The 26974-nt window shown below is 37.3% G+C and overlaps 2 protein-coding genes across 5 annotated transcripts in view; both read left to right on the top strand.

Annotated features, from left to right (window-relative positions):
- The first annotated feature begins 6735 nt into the window (after positions 1-6735).
- LOC138336638 (zinc finger protein 862-like) lies at positions 6736-8380 on the top strand. Its single transcript, XM_069286162.1, has 3 exons — positions 6736-7666; positions 7842-7959; positions 8094-8380. Exons 1-3 carry the CDS (start codon positions 6780-6782, stop codon positions 8361-8363), a joined length of 1275 nt encoding a protein of 424 aa, XP_069142263.1. The 5' UTR covers positions 6736-6779; the 3' UTR covers positions 8364-8380.
- Positions 8381-13588: 5208 nt separating this feature from the next.
- The window catches only part of LOC138304900 (hepatocyte growth factor receptor-like), a 30549-nt gene continuing 17163 nt past the window's right edge, over positions 13589-26974 (top strand). For 2 of the 4 annotated variants that reach the window (XM_069245268.1, XM_069245271.1), the window contains exons 1-3: positions 13589-13741; positions 24275-25586; positions 26016-26210. In XM_069245268.1, the coding sequence (XP_069101369.1) occupies positions 24471-25586; positions 26016-26210 (1311 nt within the window). In that variant the 5' untranslated portion in view covers positions 13589-13741; positions 24275-24470. Of the gene's footprint in view, positions 13742-20118; positions 20261-21561; positions 21629-24274; positions 25587-26015; positions 26211-26974 lie in introns of those variants that run through there. The other 2 variants (XM_069245269.1, XM_069245270.1) reach the window with 2 other exon arrangements.

The following is a 26974-nucleotide window of genomic DNA, read 5'->3' as shown; positions in this document are numbered from 1 at the left end:
AAACTAACTATAAAAATCCAAGATGGCTGCCTAGCGGCCTTCTTATTGACCAATCAGTCCAAAACGCAATATGCACAACTAGGGTTATAGGAAAACCTACATATGGATATTGAGAATGATCACTTCAGTACTTTCTGAGAAATAGCGATAACAAACTTTAACTATCAAAATCCAAGATGGCTGCCTGGCGGCCATCTTATTCACCGATCAGTCCCAAAACACAAAATGCACAACTAAGGCCCTATACATGAAATTTGAAAGGATCCCTTCAGTACTTTCTGAGATATAGCGATAACAAGAATTGTTAACGGACGGACGTACGATTGACCACGGAGGAAAAGCGATTTGAATTTTAAAATTTTAATTTTGAATAAAAACAATAGGCCCATGGACCTTAACGCTCACCTGTGTCAGAATATATAATGAAACAAATTAAAGACATATAAACACTATAGGTTGGGCCTTGAAGTTGGTCAGTGATTTAAAAATTTGACTTTTTAGACTATGAAGAGTATTTGCTTCCGCCAAACCTGGGAACTTAGAGGTATTTTTTGAAATTTTAATCATTTTGACCCTGTTTGGTCCTACCCCTCTGGTCCCCCAGTGGGTCATCGAGGACGGATATGGATGTTAGAATGCTATTTCTTAGGCTAATAATTCTAATCAAGTTTGAATAATTTCCTATGAAAATTGGGCAAATAATGTTCACAAATATGTTTTTCCTATATAAACTAAAGTAAACTTGACCCCTCCCCAGGGGGTAACATGAGACCCCAAGGTCATATAATTCACAATTTTTATAAAACACCTTCAGACCTTTCCATCTATAATTATTTGATTCTACTATTTCCAGAATTTTAGAAGATTTTTGAAGTTTTAGCCTATTTGACACTTTTTTAGCCCCGCCCCTCTGCCCCCAGGGGGTCGGCCAGGGCCAATGTGGATATGATATTAAAATGCTATCTCAGGCTAATAATTCTAACCAAGTTTGACTCCATTTCCTATGAAAATTGAGCAAAAAATGCTCATTTATGTGTTTTTCCTATATAAACTATAGTAAACTTGACCCCCTCCCCAAGGGGAAACATGAGACCCCAGGGTCATATAATTTACAATTTTTATAAAACAAACTTTAAGACCTTTTCATGTGTAAAGTTTATTTGATTCTACCATTTCCAGAATTTTAGAAGATTTTTGAAGTTTTAGCCTATTCGACCTTTTTTGGCCTTGCCCCTCTGCCCCCAGGGGTTCGGCCTGGACCAATATGGATATGATGTTAAAATGCTATCTCAGGCTAATAATTCTAACCAAGTTTGACTCGTTTCCAATGAAAATTGAGCAAAAAATGCTCATAAATGTGTTTTCCCTATATAAACTATAGTAAACTTGACCCCCTCCCCAGGGGGAAACGTGAGACCCCAGGGTCATATAATTCACAATTTTTGTAAAGGACCTTAAGACCTTTCTATTTATAAAAAGTATTTGATTCTACCATTTCCAGAATTTCAGAAGAAGATTTTTGAAGTTTTAGCCTATTTGACCCCTTTTGACCCCGCCCCTAAGGCCCCTGGGGGTTAGTCATAGAAAATTTGTTAATAGGATTAAATGGCCATCTCATACTGATAATCCTCCCCAGCGAGGCTTAGTTTAATTCTCATACTTCACAGTCGTGGGGTTGCTATTCTGTTCAATAACACTTTCACGTTACATGCCAGCGACAAAACTGGCAATATTCTTGTTCTTGATATCATCCTTATTTCTTCTGACAAAACATAAGATTAGTAGCAGTATATGGCCTTACTAATACCGATAATTTTATTAATACATATTACAACATTTGTTTTTGTTGACAATCAATAACCATATCGTAGCATCTATATATCATATTGGCCCTGCAGATAGGGCGTTAGTATTGTACCTGCTGTCCCTATTGCATGATCGTAAAAGGAGACAAAATTTAGGACTTTATCTTTTTCTCCTCTTCCTATTTATTCGTACTTCTTAACACCACCTCACTTGTCTTCTGTTGAGCACTCGCCCTTGTGAGGTAGGCTCTGAGTTCTGTCCCCTGGCTGAGACACAACATAGTCTATGAAAGTGGTAGTTTCTGCTCCTGTTTAGCGCTCGGCATTCAAGGAGTGATTCGACTGGTTCGCCCGTTGACACTATAATATGACCGGATGAGTTTTGTTGCTTGGTGTCTTCAACTGCATGGCTCATTGATATAGCACTATAAAAAGGGGACAAATTTCCACTGTATAAGAGGACACAACACGAATATACCATAGTCTCCCAAAACACGCACTTCACACTGCATACATGACTCTGGTTGTTAATAAGCAGGAGCAGAAACTACCACTTTTATTGACTTTGGTGTGTCTCGGCCAGGGGACAGAACCCAGAGCCTTCCTCACAGGGGGCGAACGCTCAACTCAAGGCCAAAATTGAGGCGGTGCCAAGGGAGGCATTAGGAAAGATAAAGTCAGTAAAGGAAAAAGAGAGAAAAGATAAAAGATCCTAAATTTAGTCGTCTTTTACGATCATGCAAATAGGGGCAGCAGGTACAATTCTAACGCCTCTACCTGGTCGTTAATAGGACGTTAATTAATCAAATAAACAAAAGCTGTAACACATACAAAAATCATGTAATAGAAATAAAGAAATCGTTGGTCTGGTTGATTTTTCTTGGGGTAATACTGAGGTGAACGGAGATTTGTTGGATCTTAATATTGGAGCGTGTCGTAGACCATCGTAGTGGTAGCGGAAGTACAAATCTAATGCTTTCTTTTGACTGTTTTTCAAGCCTCCCTTTAAAAATATGTGTTTGTATATTTGTGTTTAATAAAATTAGCGTCCTACTAACGGCCAGGAATCATTGTAAGGATGGCCTCCCATGTATGCGGTATGTAACGTGTATGACATGTGGTATGTTGTGGGAAACTGCAGTATATTGGTATTGGTGTCCTGTCTTTTCTCCCAATTTACCGAAGATACAACCTTTGTGGAACTTTCGCCCTTTGCCACCGAATATTAACCAACCCTACCAGGTTGTTTGTTTGATTAAAAAGCGACTAAATTTATTATTTTTCTCTTGATGCCTAACCTACTTTATCTTTCCTTATGCCTCCCTTGGCACTGCCTCACTTTTGGCCTTGAGTTGAGCGTTCGCCCCTGTGAGGAAGGCTCTGGGTTCTGTCCCCCTGGCCGAGACACACCAAAGTCTATAAAAGTGGTAGTTTTCTGCTCCTGCTTGGCGCTCAGCAAACGGGGAGTGGGACGACTGGTTCGCCCGTTGTCAGTATAATGTGACCGGGTGGGGTGTGTTGCTTGGTGTCTTCGGCGGCATGCTTCAGTGATATAGCACTATAAAAAGGGCAACAGTTCCACTATACAAGAAGACACAACATGAATATACCGCAGTCTCCTAAAACACGCACCTCGCACAACATACACGCAACACATCGCATACATGGGAGGCCGTCCTTACATGACCATAGCTGTTAATAGGACGTTAATTAATCAAACAAACAAACAAACAAACCTGATATTAACCGCATTATAAAGTAATTTTGCTGAGAGGTTACCAATATCCCAATCTGTCCAACTTCAATTGGACCGGAAGTTTTGCAATATCGTTGGTGTTCAGCAGTGAATGTTTTTTTTCAGAACATTGGACGTTCGGCATGTCTCGAGGGGTACTGTTAAGTAAAAGTCAGATGACCATAAAGTTCAGGAAAAACGCAGATATAGGCAACAAATAAAGTAATGGTTTAGATATCTGCTGTTGCCAAAATATGATTTTAACAGGTTTTCCTTGTGACTGGGAAATTGTGTTTACTGCTGGTAAAAGGTGCATGTAACAACCAGTATTGGAAAGACAGCAGTTGTTTTGAAAGATGACCCCAATAGTATTTCGAAAGACAATTTAAATCCCTGTACAAAAACCTTGACTATTTGATGGTCGGTTTTCTAATGAAGAAATCTGTAATTTGATGACACATAATGATGTTTATGAAGTAAAATGTGCGAATGGAATTGATAAGATATAAACTCGAAATTTATTATAACTATAAATATATATTTTATGATGAGAGACATACAAATGATTTTGCTGTTATTCAAAAGTAAAAAAAAAAAATCATATTTGAGTTTAACAGGGTGGACGCAATCAGTCCATAACTTTTTCGCACAACAATTAGGATCCATCCCTATAGGAAGAAAAGAGCCAAAAGTGCGAAGTGTCGAGGGTTGGCTTAATTACGTCCAATCTATTCATTTAAGGACGCCCTCGCTGTAGTGCTCGTGTTATGTCCTCCCGTTTAATATGTTTGTCCTTCAAGTATGGGAGTATAGAATTGTTCGTGTTCTGTCCTTCTTGTATAGATGGAACTCTGCCTTTTTTTATAGTGTTTATATCACTGACGTAAGCAAGACACCTCTTTCATTGATTGATTGAAGTTATTAAGGTCCTATTAAACAGCCAGTGTTCATGTAAGGACGAGGTCTCTCAGGTGTGTGGGTGTGTTGCCTGTTATGAAACTGCGGGTGCGTGAGTTTGGGCAGTACTGGCGATACTATACGTGTTTTTTTTGTTCTTCTTGTATAAGTGGACCTATTGCCCTTTTTTATAGTGCAATATCAAATGAAGCAATGCCACCGAAAGATGCCCTCGGTAAGAGTGCATGGAACAACCATCACCCATTTCACAGCAAGGGATCCTCTCCTCGAGGGAAGCCACGGTGATGCCCCGTAAGGTTACGCTGATTTGAGTTGGGGGAGAAGTGGGGCTTTTTTATCGAATCCTTCAAAGAGGATGGAAATTAATGAAGCGGTTAGAGCCCCAGCAATTGTTCCTCAGACACTGACTTAAGTGTCTAAGGAATCCGAAGAGGATAAAGTACTTATCGCTCCTCAGACGCCCCCCAAGTGTCTGAGTAAACAGAAAAAAAAACAACCCGATTGTTAGTCAGGGGCGAGAGAAACAACCGTCCGGAGCTATCATAATAAAAAAGAAAAGCATCAGTCTATTTCCTCAGGCTTTACAAAAGTGTGGTCAAGACGAACGGATCAAGCTCGGATTGCTCCCGGAGCCTGGAATTTCTTTTTCGAAGGACAGGAAGCTCCTCGCCTGGGAACTTGCTAATGCCCAGCGGGCCATTGGAGTCTTGATACATTTGTTATGTCGCCATGACTTGTTTTGCTAGTTGTACAACCTTCGTTTGCATTGCCCTGTTACGACTGTGACCACCCCTATGCCGCTAAGACCTAGGGAAATAGATTGTGTTGTGTTGTACACTTTCACTGCAAAGGGGTAGCAGACATAGCCAAGGACCATGGCCAGAAGTCCCAGAGGGGACAGCTGATTATCCCTGGTAGGCAGAGCCTAGCTCACCATCCCTATTTTAGACTGGGTCAGTTTTAGGTAACATAAAGTTATGCATGTACAAACAGAATAAGAAGTTGGATAAGTAAATAACTAAAAAGAACGGCAGGAAGTAGAAGAGGGCTCTCAGCTGTGAGACCATTGGAGTCAGTAATGGCCACCCTATCGAGGGTTTGAGTCGTCCCCACTCCCTGTAAGCTGAACGCCTAAGCAGAGCAGAACAACCACTTTTATTGACTTTGGGTGTGTCTCGGCCAAGGTACATGATTTGTTTTGTTTTTGTTTGTTTGATTCATTAAAGTCCTATTAACAGCTATGGTCATGTAAGGACGGCCTCCCAATGTATGCGGTGTGGTGCGTGTATGTTGTGTGGAAGTTGTTTGTTTTGGGAGACTGCGGTAAATTCATGTTGTCTTCTTGTATAGTGGAACTGTTGCCCTTTTTATAAGTGCTATATAACTGAAGCATGCCGCCGAAGACACCAAGCAAGGCAGATTGTAACGAAACTTGGTATTTATGATTGGTATTGGAGGTAGAAATGGATTAAAACGATCAGTGTGCATTTTATGAGTTAGTCTGTCACATCTGTTATGTCCAACTATATCTTTGGAAAACCTCACAATAAAGATTATTTTCTTGTTTTAGAGACAACCTATAGTAGAAGCAATTGATGCTTCGCATGATGATGACCAAAAGTGAGGCGATGCCAAGGGGAGGCATTAGGAAAGATAAAGTAAGTTAGAATTAAGAAGAAAAGATACGATAACCTAAATTTAGTCGCCTTTTACGATCAATGCAATAGGGGCAGCAGGTGCAAAACCTGCAGGACTAAGAAAGCCAAGTAGTGAGGCGGGTGTCAAGGAAGACGTGTAGACGGGGTTGTCACTTGCATAAATAAAGTGTAACGTAAGCTAATTTTGTTACACTTGCGGTTGCAAGTTTCTTTTAAAATGTGTAAATTATAGTGCTTTGTTTTTATGATAAATGTTTATGTATGTGTATGTTTTTGGTATGCGTTGTTGGTTAGACCGGTAGGGCTAGAACTCCGGTCAAGCACGAGGGGGCCCGACCGAGGTAACATTCGTCAAATGAACATGCACGTGCATACAATCGGTTTTATTGAGATTTGAGTTTTGGAGAGTGAAACAGCAAGATAAAAGAGCTTCAAGTATCCAAAGAAAATATCTAGGATTGGTGAGTGTAACTCAGTTAACTTCTATATACATTTTGTGTATATCTATCACATATGTCATATGATCAAAACAAACTAACGTACACTGTCTATTTCATTGCTTACCGTACATGAAATAAACCTTTATCGAACATAAATAGGAGCTGTGTTTCTTATTGAACCTTGTGGGAAAAAATTCCCGTTACAACGTAATAGAAGAATGTTATGGAAGAAGAGAGAAAAGACATTATCCTAAATTCAGATATGGGGGCCAAAGTCATCGATGTACTGCATTTGATTTACAAGACGTACCACTATAGTCCTAAGTTTAAACGCAAAATTCAAACCTTAGCTGACAACCTCCAAGTCAGAATCAAGACTCCATCCAGAGTAAAAGGAACCCGTTGGTCTCCACATACAGAAAAAGCTTTGAAGAACCTTCTGCTTCCACCACAAGGAAAAACCAACCAGGATGTCGGACAATATTGTATTGTGCATCAGCATATGGAGCATTTAGCGGAGTCTTCAGCAAATGCAGAAATCAAAGGTAGAGCAAAGCACTTGACAAAGATTATGAAGTCCTTCAATTTCTTGGCTTATTGCCATCTCTTGTTGGACATTTTGAAAGTTATCAGTAGTCTAAGTTTTTCATTACAAACCAACAAGACCATTCTGACAACAGCAACCAGTGCTATCAGGTCATGTATGACTGACCTAACAACGATGAAGACATTACCTTTGCCCAATGGGGCTTTGGTTGATCTGATAGGGTTCCTCAAATCTCAGAATGCAGATCAGCACACATTTCAGACAGTTGTCTTGGGAGGTGTGCCTGAAATAGCTGCTGATGATGATGAAAGTACTTATGACAATTTTTCCTTTGGCTTTAGAAGAAACTGTGTCACTGAACCACTTTCTCTTGTGGTAGATGGAATGAAAAAGAGATATAGGAGTATAGTTGGGGAAGATGATCATGATGAACCTTCCAAGATAGTCAAGGCACTGAAGGTCTTCCATCATGACAGTTGGCCAGAGAATGACTTAGATCTGGCTCTGTATGGTAATGAGGCAGTAACTAGCCTTGTTGCTTGGTTTGAGGACATTTTGCTTAGGTAAAACTTTGTTCATGTTAACCGGTTGGTTTAGTTGTTTGCACAGTTTGCATATTTGCATGACAAGTTGTTTGTATTTATTTTGAAATTACATTAGTGATAATGTGCATGATTTATTTGTCTGTTGAATCCATTAATTCTACAGTGTTTGATATTTTATTTTTCTGTTAAACAGGAATGGATGTAAAACTCCAGCTGTGCTGCCTGAGTGGAAGCGAATGAAAGTGCTTTCGACAAGACATGACCTCATTATGGGGGTTGTTCCTGACAAAGGAGCCATCCGACACAGACAAGTAAATGATTTCCAAAAGACTTTGGTTAAATAATGTTGCAACTAAATTTACTTTAAAAACATTTTTCATAATATTTATATATATTTTTATAACGTTAAGATTAATTTGCTTCTTTGATTTGATCTTTTTGTTAGAATTTCTTGATGTTGGTGAAGATAATGCTGTGTCTTCCTGTATCATCTGCCAAATGTGAAAGGACATTCTCAACCATGAACCGGATCAAGACTGATGTTAGGAGCTCTCTGAATATCACAACACTTGAGGACTTGATCCGTATTAGTGGAGAGGGTCCAGACATCCTGGGCTTCGACCCAAATTCTGCAGTCCAGAAGTGGCTCTCCACTTCCAGGAAGGTGAAATTAAATTATGTAGGATGGCCAGAGAACTGTGAGGATGATGATTAACCACACAAACCTGAGGATTGAGGACTAAATAAAGACATTTAAACAATGTATAGTTTATTTTCATTGTATTTTATTCAAGCACTCCACAATTAGGATATAAAAACACATGCAGATATAATCAGCTGATAGCTAGGCTGATTCAAAATATGCATCATTACTCAGGCTTTTTCAATTTTTTCAAGTTTTTCACAATTGGCGCCTAGATTTTTTGACCTGGTAGCCTAACAGGCCACCTGAAAAAAATCCACTTTGAGCCCTGCTTTCCTAATGCCTCCCTTGGGAAAGGGACGACTGGTTCGCCCGTTGTCAGTATTAATGTGACCGGCCGCCGGATGGGGTGTGTGTTTGATTATTTAACGTCCTATCAACAGCTATGGTCATGCAAGGACGGCCTCCCATGTGTGCGGTGTATGTTGTGCGAGGTGCGTGTTTTTGGAGACTGCAGTATATTCATGTTGTGTCTTCTAGTGGAACTGTTGCCCTTTTTATAGCGCTATATCACTGTAGCATGCCGCCGAAGACACCAAGCAACACACCCCATCCGTTTACATTATACTGACAATGGGTGAACCAGTCGTCCCACTCCCTGTATGCTGACCGCCATGCAAGAGCAGACAATACCACTTTTATAGACTTATATGTGTCTTGATAACCTGACCTAGCAAGGTAATGGACTTTTCCACTAATTCTAAGCATGATAACAAGTCAAGCTTATCCTTGGTCTTCCCTGACCTGATGTTATCAAGGTCTGTCCACATTTTAGTGAGAGGCCCCATAACACTGCCTGCCATTGGCTGTATAGGGATCAACCAACTAAATAAAAAAAAGACCTTCGAAATGGCCCCTGTATATACAAGATTGAGCCCAGGATAGAATTTTAACCCGGCCGCTGACTGGCTGGCTAATTATGAATTTCAAAAGTAAAAATGTTTTCTGACAGGTAATTATTCCTAGATAACCATGATATGAATTTGGAAATTCATATTGAGATTTAGGTTCAAAATATCAACTTTTATAATGAATAGGTAAAAACATTAGAATTTCAGGATTGTTTAGTGCAAAATGCGCCTGATTTCAATAAAGCTACCCTGGTTGGAGTTTTGAGCAGAAGGACCCAAACTTTTTTTCTATTAAGTGTTATATGAGAACCTAAACTTTAATTATAGAACACCATAGCTAACTAATATTCCTTTGTTTTAATAATACAGTAAAAAAACTTTAACAAAGTTTAACACTGTGGTCTATGTAAAATTATTTAGTTGGTTGCTCTCTATAGCGAACACAACCGGAAGTATAAGAGTCAGTCACTGGAGCCGAGTGAGTCCATAGATACATAAGTCGCCAAGTTTTAGAATAATACGTGTCACTGTGACCATGCATGCAGTTTATTTAGAATTGGCCAGTAAGTTAATGGTACATATAACGTAGATGCAAGTAATTAGCACGGCTATAAACGTGTGGCATGTGCGTTTCACATCAGATGGGTACGATCACATGGGTGCGCGGTGCATGGTCTCCTCAGTTGTCAGAATTTAGTTCACGGAACTGTATGCATGTTCCGGTTTAGGTGAACCAGGAATTAGGGGGGGGGGTCAGTCGTCTCTGCCATATCACGGACAAAGACATGCATCTTTTGTGCTCATTACAGGTTTGATCTTTGTTTAATTTGTTTATTTTAAACAGAAAAGGCTCTGGAACCATGTTCCTGGTAAATTTGAATATGTAAAAGGTTTGGTATATCTGGTTTTCTTCCAAAATCTTGACATTTTCTATATTATAGGGGTACCTGATTATGTAATGCATTATCTCCCCTTGGCTGGGGGACTTTTCCTATTTTTTCATTATATTCAGAAAGTTTAATGATGTAACCAATAATTTACTTAAACAACATTAATACTATTTCAATATTTAATACATAATTTGCAATTAATCAACACAGTGTGTAAGTTCAATATTTCATGTTTTCAGAATTACTCCGCGGGTGACTGTCCGAAGGTGAAGCCCTGTCCTGGACAAACCACTTGACCGATTAAGTTCATATTACAGATTTGACATACAGCCGAAATACACTTTACATCATAGGTGAGTATTGGAATTTTAATTTCTGCTATATAGCCACCAAATTTTGGTCATACGGTTTGCCGTAAGATCGTTTTACGGTGTTAAAAATATCCGGGATATAGCTGTCGACCTTTTGGGCTGACACTGTTAAGTTCTTTGGAACAGGATATTTATCAAAAATCTTATCCTGCAAAAGTTTGTCTGGTGCAAATGTCGTAAACTTGTTGGCGACATAGCCTGAGGGATCGATGGAGCCTCTAGGGCTGGCTCGTTAATGTTGAAACAAACATATTCATTATCGTGACTGGGATTCGCATTCACGGAGGATTTGTCAGTCCTCCTATGCTTAGCCCTCTGAGAATCGTCACTTTCTGAGATGCCACCTGGGTCATCTTAACCCGAGTGGTAGCCATGGCTGTGTCCACGTGCTCTAGATCGGCGAAAATAGCTAGATCTACTATCAGAGCTGTGAGAGCTATGTCTCCTCTTACGGCGGTGACGAGTTCTGTCACAATCAGAACTTTGTTTGTTTGTTTGTTTGATTTATTAACGTCCAAAATGGTCATGTAATGACGGCCTCCCATGTATGCGGTGTGTTGCGTGTATGTTGTGCGAGGTGAGTGTACTGGGAGACTGCGGTATGTTCGTGTTGTGTCTTCTTGTATAGTGGAAATGTTGCCCTTTTAGAACTATAGTCTGATGAAATAGCTCTATATCTAGAGCTTCTTTCATAAACACGACGCCTAGCAGGCGATCGAGATTTCTCTTCGTAAGGGGAGATTCTGAACGGGGTATGCTATAGCGTCCCTTAACATCGCTGCCCGACTCCTTAGAAAGGGAGGGCTTTGCGGGATCCATCTCGTAAATATACCCGTCGCTGTTAAAACAAAGTGTCCGAGTCGTAGTCCTCATGAAGATCTCGCACGCTAGCCGTTGTCTCGCTGTCCGCGAGACTTTTGCTTTTCAATGACTTGTTAACTTTCACGGCACCGTGAATGCGTATTTATATCTTATCGAGGTTTGCGATATGAAATCGTAATTTTTGTACTAACAGTTTTATTTAGCTGTATAAGTTGATGTTTACCGCAGTAGTCAAACGAGTCCCACTGTCAACTATCGGGGAAGGCCGTTTGCCGATTGACTGCGTTTAGTTCGGATAGTCTATTATTTAAAGCCAAACCCGGATTGTAATTATTCTCAACGGGTTCCGGATATCTTTTTGTGTATTAATGTAACTTTAGTTGTAAGATTAAAGTTGTTATTTATAGTATTTAGTATCACATAGAGAAATATTTCTTGGTTGGCAGTACGTTGCCAATTCGCGGCGTCATTTGTAACGTCACGTTATAGTAAAACGTCGAAATTTGTCAGCTTCCGGCTGCCAAATTGGCACTTTTGGCATCGTTTGGCACTCCAAGAAAGTATGAATAGTAGCCTCCTGACTGGCATCGGGTCCAGCAGATCTTGGGTCCCAATATCTTGTCATTTGACTCTAGCCAATATTATTGGAAGGTTAGGTAACTTTAAGTAGGTTTCAATATACATTAAGGATAATTGGTGTTAACACCGACAATATAGTTTGTTATCTAGTTGTTATGTAGTATTATTACTACAATGTACCAGTTTACGATTTATTAGAGTTGACAGTAGCGGTATTAGAATATAATATATATTCTTTTATAATATCTGGTTTACAAGTAGATTATCACGGTCATTTGTCCTCATAATTAATAGTTATAAGTAAAAGATCTGAGTTGTATCCGTTATAGGTCTTTGTACATATACATGTAGATATTCCTTGTTGTTAGGTACTCTGTGCTTCACATTATTATTAGATGTTTTATTATCGGGTTCGAATTCCATGTGTGATAGTTTATAATGTCAGGTGCGTATGAAGGGAAAGTGATATTGTGAACTTCTTATGCTATTTAATTGTTACGTTGCAATCAGTTTTCAATATAACATTTATACTTTGAAAGAATGCCTTTGTTATTCATTTCTGGTTACAATCACTGACATGGAAGCCTAATATAAGGAAGTATTTATGTAACAACTGACTTAAGTAGTCTGTGACTACAGTTTCGCCATATTGGCGAAAGAACCCAGCAGAGCAGCTAGGACGAGAAAAAACGTTACAATACTTCTGAATACGTTATAAATGTAAATGTAATCTTCATTCATCAAAAATGCACGTGTGTATTTTACAAACTATGCATTAAGTTTAGTGTGTTGTACAGAAGCGGAAATAACAAGTCTAATGTCAATAAGATTATCCTCTCTGGAATGTGCTTTGTTTATTCCCAACACGCTGCTACAAGCTGCATACATGGGAAGCCGTCATAATTACATGACTTTAGCTGTTAAAATATGACGTTAATTAATTAATCAAACAAACATATTTTTTTCTGATACTACTTATGTTTTCCACTCGTACTATATCTATAATTACACGGTACTAGTCTAGTACTAGGCTTATAAATTTAAGTTTTGTTATATCACATTATATAGTACATGTAATTAAACGCTAGCTATAGTTGCATCGACATGTATCCGTTTTAACATAGACACAGCTATGTCAAATTTAGTCACTAGTTTCCATGTACAGCACATCCTAAACTACATGCATACTACACCCATCAAATAAAAAGCATTGTTCGTATAAAATAAAGAGTTTGGTGATATTTCCAGGCCTAATACCAATGCAATTACCAAATTATCAACGGTAATTTGATGCTACGTTGTGATGTGTCACATCGACTGGTTGCTATGGTAATTGGCGCCCGCCGTCACTCTACGGCAACACATTCTCAAAAAGCTGCAATACAAATAATAAAAACAAGCATGACATATATTTTTCTAAATTATATTTTTAATTTACTTTCACATTTAGTCGCCTATATTTTAAATCTAGCTATCACATGCGAGTTATAAGAGGTCGAAGATGTGTGTAAGAAGAATTGCTCTCGAGAAAACCATTGACGGCCTATCCTTATAAGGGCCAGTTATCATCAATTGAAAGGTCACTCCCTAATATTCTCTTCAGTGACCTTTCGGACAAAATACGCAATGTACAGACACACGGTTAAGTGTATATATTATACCCAATGTGCACTGAGGATACCATAACGTGTGACTGTACTCACACGAAGCCGTGTCAGTTGTAACATCTCCCACCCTGTGAGCCTTGATTGAGGTATTTTCATCACCACGCTCCGGTCACATAGTAGTTTCTCTCTTTTGTCCCGGTCGTGTGTCTGTGTCACAAAGATCTAACCTATGTCCGGACGTCGTGTTTTGAGATTTATTTACGTAAATAGGTAAGCATATTTTCACATTTACTGCTTTACTCTACTTACTGCTTTAAATGTTTGCATTATATAACTGAATGTAAAGAAACAATTACAAAGTAAAGGAAATTTCCTGTGATGTATGTAAATGCAATTTATTATTTAGGATATGACAATATAAGAATCCATATGATAGCAGATTTCACGCACCTTTTAAAATTCATTTCAAATATGACTATTTGCTAACCTATACATCAATAACCATAGCAAACATCTTTATATAGAGTTCATATTTTGAAAACAACAACAAATTTCGTGTTATTTTTACATAGCCTCAACTTTTCCTAGTAGCATCTCTCTAGAACAATGACATCTACATTTTAAAAAAATCACTTAATACTATACTACTAACTTCTACAATTTGCAACTAGACATGTCAACATCGATTCCTCATTGCATCTACTAAATGCTAAACTATAGTATTTACAAAATGTAAAAATTAACTAAATTACGTAGTGTTCGTTATATCCATGGCAATCAAACGATATTGCAACATTCTTTTTCTCTTTCCTATTTACATTTATAATTTTTAAAGTGGTATCGTCCAATAACATTTAACTGTTCTGTTTGGTACTTTTGAACTTTAGCAAGCACTTCACTACTACCAGTATTCCACCGTCCATACCAATCACTTCTACAGAGTTTATAAACATAATATTACTATTTAACCCCGATAGTGACGAATTTGGTACCGTTATATTTTGCTTGTGTCAATAACTTATGACATGCTCATCTCGCAATAGCAACAATCTGTCTTGTAGCACCCCCCCTCTAAACCAGCAATTTTAGCTTCAGCAATCAACATATTCAGTGCAATCTATATACGACACACACATATATATATAGGATTGACTGATACAGACAGTGTTTACCTATCATATAACTATCGTTTTAGCGAAAATGTTGAATTACGTACACAGATCTAATTGAATTAAAACTGCACCGAGCGAATGGTCGCATTATCAGTACTTTGTATTTAGTGTGTCAGTGAAGCGATTTACATTTCATTATTTTTAAGTGGTCAGAACGTAAACATGCAATGGAAATTATGAGATATCTGGCAATCTTTATACCTAATGTAATTTTAATAAAAATTGATGTCGAATATTTCAAGTTCTTTTAAGATATCAGGCCGCAGTTTTTGAACATTTTTAAATTTAAGGAATCCTTTAACTTAAAATTCTCCATAGGAAAGCATTACAGAACTTAGCGAAGGCTCCTCAACTTAGAATTTGTTACTTAAAGATGCTCCACCGCCGACAGAGCATAAATGATATTCATCATTTGAACAATAATTGGTGTTTAATCGTGTATATATATGTCTAATTAACACAAAAAGTAATATAAAATAATTTATTTCGCCTTTGGTGCATGCACAATCAGTACTTCATTCCATATAGGATATAGTATACGGAATTTTTTCGGGATGCAATTAATTATTTTTTCATATTTTTAACTTGAAGTAAAATTAGAAGCTCAACCTTTTCAATGGTGGTAATGGTGTAAAGTAAGTAACTTTTGTAACTGAAGAAATATACTAAATCGACTGCTCCTGTTTTTGATAGTGAAAAAATACCATTTGTCAGCGGTGGAGCATCTTTAACTGATGTAATGTACTGGCTTGGTTGATTGGCTTAATGTTTTATTAAAAATCAATTGCATTTAAGGACGACTTCCCGCATATGCAAAATGTTATGTGTCTGCTCCTTTCGGGAGGCTGCGGTATATTCGTGTTCATTCAGGCATTAAATGCAAATCTTTAAAGATTTTACAGTGTGCTTGATACTTAGTTTTATTGGATTTTGGTTATATTAGTTTAACGTCATATTAACTGCTAGGGCCATGTAAGGACGTCCTAGGTTTGTTGGCTGAGGAAATCCCGGTACCCGGAGAAAAACCACCGGCCTGCGGTCAGTACCTGGCAAGTGGACCTTATGCAATTCGAACTAACGACCCAGAGGTGGAGGGCTTGTGGTTATATGTCGAGATGCGGTAACCACTCGGCCACCGCAGCCCTACGTAGTATAATCTGAAAGCTATTGGTCAATATAAAATTTATTTGTATATTTTTCGACGTGGTATTATAATTAAATGAAAAGCTGATTAAAAATGCATTGAAACAATACACGGGTTATCTTTAATATTATTGTTAGGAGATATAAAGTATATTGTTGTTTATCGCAAAATCGGCGTCCATTTTGAATAAAAAATCTGTACATTGAATATTCTTATCCTGGGTTTGTGCTGGGTATATCATAAATGTGGCTCTTCTCGGATAAAATGAGATCATGTGTATAATTTTGATGGTTCAGTACAATAATGTGTTTTTTTTGTGCTGAAAAGGGATATGGGACTGCTTAAACGCAAACCCTAAAATCTATTGTATTTTTTTTTTCGCCGGCCTGCCATCGACATTACAGGAAGTGACTTAACTGTACAGGCATGTTAAATGTTAAATCGTGTGGTACTCGACAGTAGACTGGGGTTGTTTAGTAGGACTGTACACAGAGGTATATTTGTAACTATTTCAAGTTTCATTCAAGAGCGAGATAATACAAAATGCCGGTAGAGTTCAAAGTTTATTAAAGGTGACTCAACTTATAGTGTCGCCATTGGGTACGTAGCGATTTAAGTGAAATCGTCGAGAAATATCAAATGTTTTGTAATAATATTTAGACCAAATTTAAGTCGCCGACTATTTTTTCCGGTTTTCATTTTATATACATCACCGCCATCTACAGTATTGTGTACTGATAAAGACAGCTAGATACCAGTAATCAGATCCAATAATATCATTATACAATAACGGTATAAAGGTTATGGAATAAATCTAAATGGAAATTGTGTATTTTCCTGAGCAGTGCAATTTTGGTGGGTTTGACATTGTACTGACATCTAGAGCAATCTGATTAAAATACAGATCCTTATTATCACTACGTTTGATATAACGGAGTGGTTATAAGGATTGTATTTTAATCAGATTGAGATCTAGAGCACCATTGTTTGTTTTGTAAAATGTTAATGATAATGATAAAGGGTATACCTCATGACGATATTTGTTGATAGTTGATACAATCTAGAATCGTAAACTACTGGCTAAATTGTAAACCCCTCCCTAATATATCTCATTTGAAACCATTGCACCTATTGCATGATCGTAAAAGTCGACTAAAGAATTTAACATCCAATAACAGCCACGGTCATGTAAGGACGGCCTCCTATATAAATATATATATATAAATATTTCCATAATTAATAGAAAATGAACTCATAATGTATGCATAATCCTTTAATATCACATCTATTTATACATGTATATCGCATAGTTATACTGTATGTCATTAAGTCTACCACATGCACCACGTGGCTCTAGGACTGCGGTATCGTAAGCAAAACCAGGTGACATTTCGAATATAAGTAAAACAATTTAAAACAAGATAAATATCATGAAAAAAATATTAATATACATAAACATAAACACATTATGTAGACTCTTATTACTACTGTATATATGTAAATTGTAATACTTTCTTCATGCATGGTGGCGAATGAGAGCGGTGAACAAAATGAACGTAAGCCGCTGGAGTGAATGAAGACACGTGTGTAATTGGTACGGTGACTGTTGTTATACCGCTAATGTTCCTCTTTATCGAGTACACTACCCTGAGTTCCTTATATAAATGTAAACTCTACCTATATCGACCGTTCGGACCTGACTTCTAGTTATAATACTATTAACTACTACTTCATGATTATTTTCAAATTAACTGTAACATTATGTGATATATATATTACTAAAATTATTAAATGTATAAAACCTGTAAACGAATATTAAAATTGAATTTTATTTAAAAGAATTTCCCCCCTTTAAGTGATTTTTTTGAATGGATGTGTAAACAATGATTGTATATGTAATTAATGTGAAAGTGGTGAAAGTGCAAATTTGAAATAATCAATTAAAATATGGAAATTGGTATAGAAGTCCTTCTGTGAAAGGAAAAACATTGTTATTTACATGCATATATTGATTTTTTTTTTTTTTTTTTTGAAAAAAAATTAGTATGTTTCAAAAAAAAAAGAAAATGAAGACAAAGGAACGTTACGAAACGAGTTCATCTCTTCCAGCATTCCCCAAATAGTTATAGACTAATTCCAATGCAGTTGCAAACATTACAAAATTACAAAATTACCGGCGCTTTCTGACTTGTGACATCGAAAGCAACGTCCTAGTAAAGAGCGACTAGAGTGACTTCCCCTGCAGTGTCATTTAATGGGTTTAGTCAGAGGAATTCCGATACGTTTTCCGCTAAAACAAACTTATCGGAATATCTCTGATTAAACCCCTAGAACGTTGCTTTCGATGTCACAAGTCAGAAAGCGCTTGTAATTTTGGATTAAAATATTGCGTTTGACTATATAGACATCGTTTATATGCTTTTGCATGGTATGTGTGTGATTATGGAAAAAAGGTATACTGATGCGTGACTATGACTCTAGGAAAAAAGGTATACTATTGTGAAAAAAATAACTTTAATCGAGGTGGGGGTAAAAAAATCCAATATGGCGACTGTCGTCCCTTTCTCTGTTAATATCCCGATTTTTTAAATAATTTTTCAAATCTCGTACATTGTATTTAAAAAAAATCACATGACTGTGATATATACTCACCAGTCCACCCTCCAAATACAAAAAGATATATGACAACATCCATTTTCATTGAGTTGGCCCCCTGTGAATTTTACCTGCTGAATCTATTGCATGATTATAAACGATTAGGATCTTATCTTTTCTCTTCTTCCTAACGGACTTTATCTTTTCTTATGCCTCTCTTGGCACCGCCTCACGTTTTGCCTTAAGTTGAGCGTTCGCCCCTGTGAGGAATGCTCTGGGTTCTGTCCCCTGGCCGAGACACACCAAATAAAGTCTATAAAAGTGGTAGTTTCTGCTCCAGCTTAACGCTCAGCATACAGGGAGTGGGACGACTGGTTCTCCCGTTGTCAGTATAATGTAACCGGGTGGGATGTGTTGCTTGGTGTCTTCGGCGGCATGCTTCAGTGATATAGCACTATAAAAAGGGGCAACAGTTCCACTATACAAGAAGACACAATATGAATGTACCGCAGTCTCCCAAAACACGCACCTCGCACAACATACACGCAGCACACCACATACATAGGAGGCCGTCCTTACATCACCATATCTGTTAATAGGACGTTAATTAATCAAACAAACAAACTAACTAATAAGGATGTTATCCTGCGTCGTAAAGTTAGCCTTCCTCTACCTCTGTTTGGCTGCGATGATGGAGGATGAGTGTACTGCAGACAAACCCAATTGCATTTTGAGGAAAAAAATGCGAAACTAACTGTCGCTAGTGCTAACTTAACTTAATAAGTGATTAACTTTTTGTGTTAGTTAACGACTACATTAAATATGTTTGAACAATACTATTTAACGCAGACGTTAACTTACGCTTATTAAGAAGTAAACGATTCCTTTACATTAACGATGTTGTTAGCTTAGTAATAGTTTTGAACAACAGGGCCCAGGCTGTTAATGGGTAGCTAATTTAATTAAACAAACAAACCACTCTAACACAACAAGAATATATCGCAGCCTTCCAAAAATACATTCACACACCCAAAACACTACCAGCATGCGAAGTCGCCCTTACACGGCCATGACGATGTTGATATGACGGTAAACCTAAACAAACCAAAGAAACCTCTAATGTAAGCTGAGTGCAGAGAGATTGTTGAAGAATTCGTATAGCATTATGGAAAATCATAGTCACTCCAATGTCATAATAATAATAAATTGAAAACCCATTAGCTGCACGGTATAAAAATATTTTACCTGGCTGCTTCAAGATAAAATGTTTTCATACCGTGACACTAATTGATGAATTGACTAATTTCTTCGCTTTCGTACTGTGTTATTGTTTTATTAATTTTCCACTCGAAACGTCTTAAATATCCTTGGAAAACGGCATACTATCCTAACTGTTAATAGGACGTTAATCTAAACAAAATAAAATATACTGTAAATGCTTTTATTGAAATAATTTATATTTTATCTCGATAGTGTCTTAATAATACGAACATTTTGTTCTTACATGTAAAAAATGATAGTTCGGTCTTACATGTAAAAAATGATAGTTCGGTCGTAAATGAACTAAGCTGTCGATGGATCGTACAACTCATACTCATCGAACAAACAAGTATACACCCTGTTGTGATGCAACTTGCACCCGACTATACCCCTTAACTTCCGGATCTTTAAAGTAAGAGTTCGGCGAACCATATTTTAGAGAACAAATGTGACAGTAAATCCTCTTATCTATAGCGTGTGTGACCGTAACATAAAACCACAAACCCACACAAGTAGTGTACGGGTACAGTGTGTACGTGTGTGGAGTAATACTTTTCATCAAGTGTCCACAATGAACCTACACACTAGGATACTTGACAGGAGTACTACATCTTAACAGTAAGTGCTCTGTTTAATTTGACACTTTCTTAATATAAATGTATAATACATATCCTGATATGTCACTTTCTAAATATAAATGTACACTATATCTCCATTAACCATATTAATGTCAAACTAACATTTAAAATTGAAGAATACGTATAAAACATATAAATCTTGTGCCACTTTTAATCAAAGTATTTCCAGTTATGTGACAGTATCCCGGACAATATATATGATAATAGTGTTAGGACAAGTAAACACTGAAGCTACAGATTACTTGTTGTATATAATACCTAAATCTGTCAAAACAACCAAGACACCACAGTGTCTCAAGTTTTTATTGATTTATCTGCATGATATACGTGCTATTTAAGTTTTACACCATTTTCCTATTTGATATAAACAAGTTATGTGGGCATATTTCTTACCGTGATACTTATAGTTATAATAAAGGTCTAAAAGAGGATATTAATTAAGAGTAAAAGTTAAATGAATAGTAAACGTGTTAATTGTGTTTCCATTGTATTACCGTTTTAGTTGTTTACATAGTCGAGTGAGTGTTTGGATAGCAGATGCCGTATATTAAATCAGTATTTCGAGTGGTTTAAATGTACATGTCGAAATCAAGTTAAACGCACGTTTACTTAGACACTGTAAATCGTGTGAGTTACTCATATATCCACATGATTATGATTCTTATGTAGTGACCATAATATCGTATAATATCAGTTATATAGGAATAAAAAACGCCTATAGGTCTAGATATATTTAACATTTAACAATGTTAATTAAACGTCTATTAGTTGTAAAATGTCAAGTTCACAAACTTAAAGTATAAAACTTATTTTAAATGGTCATAACTCCATAATAGTTTGTTTACATTAAAAGCGATAATATACGTTTTCCACCTTGAACTCTATTTTCTCGTCACTCATTTAAACCTAGCACGTCCTAAAATATAAACTAAACACACCCAGGAGTGTGGTACCAACGACCGCATGTTAGTCCAAAGAAAGCAGTGCCAGCAACAACATACTTCGATTATTATTAGAGGGGCGCTGACCCGACTTGGTACTTCTCTCTTCATCAAGCTTTCAGCACGTGGACCATTGTCCACTTGTGGTCACTGTCCTGGGAATGACCGTGACGGGGCAGTGACAAGACGATAGGGGTAGACAAAATATTTTCATTTGCTAAGCCTGATATGTGTTGTTCACTTATCGAATACTGATAATTTGGATTTCTTTAAGTATAATGTAACAATACAAGTCACGGACAAATTTTATATAAAATATTTACATTTTGTCTGTTTAAAGAACGTAGGCACTACGATTTCAATTGCAAAAAGTCTGCAATCTTTGTACCCCGTCGTACCGAAGTCAAGTATGGTTATATTGGAATCGGGGTGTCTGTCCGTCAGTCTGTCTGTCTGTAGACACAACTATGTCCCGCAAACTCCTTAACTACAGATGTTACTGAAGAAACCGAAAAAGCACACCCATCCGGTCACATTTTATTGACAACGGGCGAACCAGTCATCCTATCTCCAGTGTGCTGAGTTCTAAGCAGGAGCAGAATCTATCACTTCTATAGATTTTGGTGGGTCTCGGCCAGGGGACAGAACCCAGACAACAGGGAAACTTCATACTTGATCTAAAATTAAAGTTGGTTATCATAATCTATCAGGAAGTGGACAGAAGGAATAACATTGCTAACCGGCAGCCCACTTTAATTTCGACAATTAAAAGATTTTGTCACTTAGCTAAGTTAGAGAAAAAGAAAAAGGGAAAAAAATTAAAAAAAAAAATCCCGTTTTCATTTCACTTGCAGATCTATTGTGGAAGCTAGTATCCAGTCTCTCAATTTTTAATTTCAATTTCGACAAATTGTATTGACGTATATCATTTACAGTCAAAACGTTAGACAGCAGACTATGTTTTTCAATGGAATAGATTACATGTGCAAATTTTCACCAAATTATAGCACATGTAACTTTGAAATAGCGAACTTCAGTTATCGTGCTTCAAATGGAGACTTTACATACTAAATGCAGTACTCTGATAATAGGCTGGAGAGTTAGAAAAGTTTGTTTTGTAAAATTAAAAAAAAATAAGAAAACAGTATGCTAGAGAATCAAACTAGTGGGACGATTGGTATGCCTGTTGTCAGTATGATGTGACCGAGTGGGATGTGCTATCCGGTGTCTTGGCGGTATGTTTCAGTGAGATAGCACTTTTAAATAAGCAAACAATTCCGCTGTTGCAAAGTGATAACACTAACATACCGCAGTCTCCCAAAATATATAGACATTCACATAAACACATTACATGCAGGGGAGGCCGTCCTTAGATGTACGTTAATACGACGTAAATAGGCAACCGACCAACCAACTTCTAAATCTGAAATGGTTGTTTGTTGTTTAAAATCTTATGGCTATACCATTGCTGATATAAAGAGATTTGCATATATGAAATGAAATCCAGGAATTATAAACACTTTATTCCTTCAGTGTCGACTCCGTAACTCTAACGATGGTTAACAATCTATGTCATTGTGTCGCATCAGCATCAGTCACGAGCTTGGGATAATGTCAAACGTTTAATGGATCATGATTGTCATAGACAGTAATACAACTACGTAATTCACACAATTTAGCAGCCTAATTAAGTCTTTATGAATCCTATGTTTTATAATTATTTAAAGTTTTACAAAATAGGCCTCATGCACCCTGTAATCAGACAAGCCACAAACAGAGAATGGGACATTTAGTATCATCATTAGCGTAAATCTATTATCTGAAATATTATCAAAACGCCAACTACAACCCTTGCTTTTATACTATAAAGTAGTTTCAGGCTGTAACTGCTTCATGATACGTCTTATCGGAATATTTGTACGGTTAAAGTACCCACTAATAACATATTGAAGAAATAAAACATTTCGAAAAATAATATTAATGTCTGTGAATATCAATATTCAGCACTTCTGTTACTTAAACATTTTTCAAGTAAATTACGGCGATGGCGGAGTGGCTACAATTAACGGATTTTAAATCCGTATGTACAGTTGGGGCTTTACACCTTTGATATATAAAACACACATAAATCACATCACATCATAGTCTTTAAAAGTTTTAGTTTCTGCCCTTGCCTATTAGCGATTAGCATAATGGAAGTGGTGGGACGTATCCGTTACATATGGAGAAAAATTTTTGAATGAAGTCTGCACTTTTCTTTCGAGAAATCGGGGCTAGGTGGAGTGTGTTTGTTTGGAGTCTTTGGTGGCATGCTTCAGTGATATAGTACTATAAAAAGGACAGGAGTTCCGTTTTACAAGAGGATAAAACACAAATATACCAGTCTCCCAAAACGTACACCTCGCACATCACACACACAAGACACCACATACATGGGGGCCATCCTTATATGATTTTGGATTTTAATATGACGTTAAGTAATGAAGCAAATACATGAAAAAATGTGAAATGAAATTGCAGACCGCACCTTCTCTTGATGGTCTGACCCTATACACACTGCACTGCAGGGGATATTTTGCGTTCGCCCCTGTGGGGAAGTGTCTGGCCGAGACACACCAAAGTCTATAGAAATGGTAGTTTCTGCTCTTGCTTAGCGCTCAGCATACAGGGAGTGGGACGACTGGTTCCCCCGTTGTCAGTATAATGTGACCGGATGGGGTGTGTTGTTTCTGTGTCTTCGGCGGTATGCTTCAGTGATATAGCACTATAAAAAGGGCAACAGTTCCGCTATACAAGAAGACACAACATGAATAGTCTCCCAAAACACGCACCTCGCACAACATACACGCAACACACCGCATACATGGGAGGCCGTCCTTACATGACCATAGCTGTTAATAGGACGTTCATTAATCATACAAACAAACAAAAAAGCAGAACTGCAAAATTTAATGGCCGCGTAAGAAAGTTGGATTACGGTAACCGTAAAATGTACTTACATGTATTATAAATTTATTATCTGTTTACTTAATAAATTGTTTTTCTATTTCCAGGTTTTAAGTAATTTATAATTAGACCAAACAGACAGTAGTTCTGATGAACATCGCGCAAAGGAATGAAGACGACCTGCTTAAAGATATGTTGATTCAATTTGACTGTTTAATGGAAAAATGTGACGATCATCGTATTTTTTATGATTTCGTTCCAATAGTGCAGTGACACGCCTTACATATTCTAATGTGTTGAGTCATGAAGGAAGCTCTGATTATAGATATTTGTTTGGTTTTGCTGTGCTCTGTCAGTACAGAGAACTTTTACACAGTGTACAATGTTAGAAGTGATCACCAGCCCCTCACACAGGTTACTATGGATACACAAAATGGACATTTGTATGTCGGAGGTAAAAACATAATCCTGCATTTAGACCAGAACTTTAATCTGATACAGGAGCATATCATCGGACCAGTTCTGGATAACATTAACTGTCCTCCATCACCTTTGCCTTGTAGTGAGGGGAGGAAAATGTCACCAAATCATGTCCGTGTCCTAGAAATTAACGACCAGAAGGATTACATATTGATGAGTGGTTCAGCCAATCAGGGACTGTGTTCATGCCTCTTTCTCAATGATATTTCGTTCAATCATACTCTGAATGCCAGGGATAATGTGAACTATATTGGCACTACCTCGCCTTCCACAGTGTCTGTTGTGTTTGGATCTCCCTACCAACAATCTCGTAGTACAGAAAAAGTCCTGTTTGTCGCCATGGGGTTTGATAACAGAAATTTGAAATTCCGTCCGAAAATTATGTCAACACGAGAATTCCACGTTACTAACTCGTCCTGGAGTTTAATGTACTATATTCAAGATACAAACCATGGTACATACTTAACAGCTGCTGATTCTGTTCAGGATCTGTTCCAATCTTACTACATCCACTCGTTTGAGTTCGGGGACTATATTTACCACATTTCTGTACAAATGAGGGACGCGTTTGGTAATCAAACAGAAGGCAATGTTTTCATATCCAAAATAATTCAAATTTGCAAGAATGATCTTGCCTATTCTTCATATACGGAGCTTCCTCTTCAGTGCAAACATGATGGCAAAATTTACGACATAGCAACTGATGCTTTTCTTGCTGAAACCCAAAAGCCATGGCAGACAAAACTCTTTGTAACATTTGGTGTTAACAGAGTACTAAATCCAAATCCAGAAGAAAATGAAGGATCTGTTATGTGTTTTTTCTATTTTGATGAAATCACAGGGAATTTTTCAAAACTCCAAAAAGATTGTTTGGACGGAAATGGAATCCAACCTGCCTGGATATACGGTACGAGGATGACGTCGCCCGAGAAATGTGTGGTAGGTAGAGTCTGTAGTAATGGTGTATATGTGGAGATTTGCGCTAGGTGATCAGTTTTTCAAACTTCTAGGTGGGGTAATTTTCGCGCTATAGATATATGGTCTGATTGTCTACATGTCAAAATTTTCACTTATTCATATATTCACATCTAGATAGTTTCTAGGAGATTTAATTCAATAATAATTTCCACGACACAAAGGTTCTACAGTTTGTCGTAGCGAAGATATGTAAAACAATCGATCATGCAAACAAATTTAGACTTGATGAAGAGTAAGCAATAACTTCCGCGACACACTTGTTCTACAATATATCGTAACGAATGAGTATAAAAGTATAGATCATACAAACAAAGAATTTAGTCGTAATATGTTACAGGGTTTCTTTCTATAAAAATAAAAGTAACCACTAAATAACCATTTATTTTTCAGCGAAGCAGCCGTGACGGGGAGTTTTGTGGTAGTTCTTTCAATATCGGCATTCAGAATCGGCCGGAAGATCGCGTGTGGAGTATGGCTTCTACCTACCTACCTAATAAGGTGTTAACGTCTGTTGCCGTGGTGACGCAGGGCGAGAATACAGTGGCTGTGATGGGAACGCGCGACGGATATCTGCTTAAGACTAAGGTAGTCTTATTCGAGTTGTTCTCAAATAAATTGTTATAATTCCAGTTTATAATGTGACCAGGTTGGGTGTGTTGATTGGTGTCTTTTACAGCATGCTTCAGTGAAATAGCAATATAAAAAGGACAAGCGTTTCACTATACATGAAGACGCAACACAAACATACCGCAGTCTCCCAAAACACGCACCTCGGACTTCACACACGCACCACACCGTATACATGGGAGGACGTCCTTACATGATCCTGGCTGTTAATGGGATGTTGATTAATCAAACAGTCAAAAATTCCAGTTCAGTAATATACTTATACTGTAAATATGTATATTTTAGCGGTAATCCTTTCGGAGATATTTTTTGGTGTTTTTGCCATATTATTAAAACGCATGGTATACCCGCTCTTTATCACAGGATATTATTTCGTCTATTTCCTAATAAAACTACTCTTACAACCACAGCTATACTTAAATATTGTAATTAAGTTTCTTAGCATTTCCGTTCACTGTCGAAAATTTGGTTTACTTAAATCAAACAGTTGTGGATATTACAAACGCATATTAAATGTTGTACACTGTATTATCCATTTCGTTTTTAATTATGAACTTTGTATTTCGGAATCTATAGCTAAACCAATATGTCATATACCAATCTAAAATTTCATTCATATACGATTTTACGCATGCTACATGAAGAACAGAATTATTGTTCTTTACATATTATGTCAGAGAAAATAATCTGAACCACCAGAGGGTTTCCAACGAAATTTTATG

Source organism: Argopecten irradians, chromosome 12 (genome assembly GCF_041381155.1).
Source record: "Argopecten irradians isolate NY chromosome 12, Ai_NY, whole genome shotgun sequence".
Lineage (NCBI taxonomy): Eukaryota > Metazoa > Mollusca > Bivalvia > Pectinida > Pectinidae > Argopecten > Argopecten irradians.
This window is presented reverse-complemented; position numbering and strand designations above follow the sequence as displayed.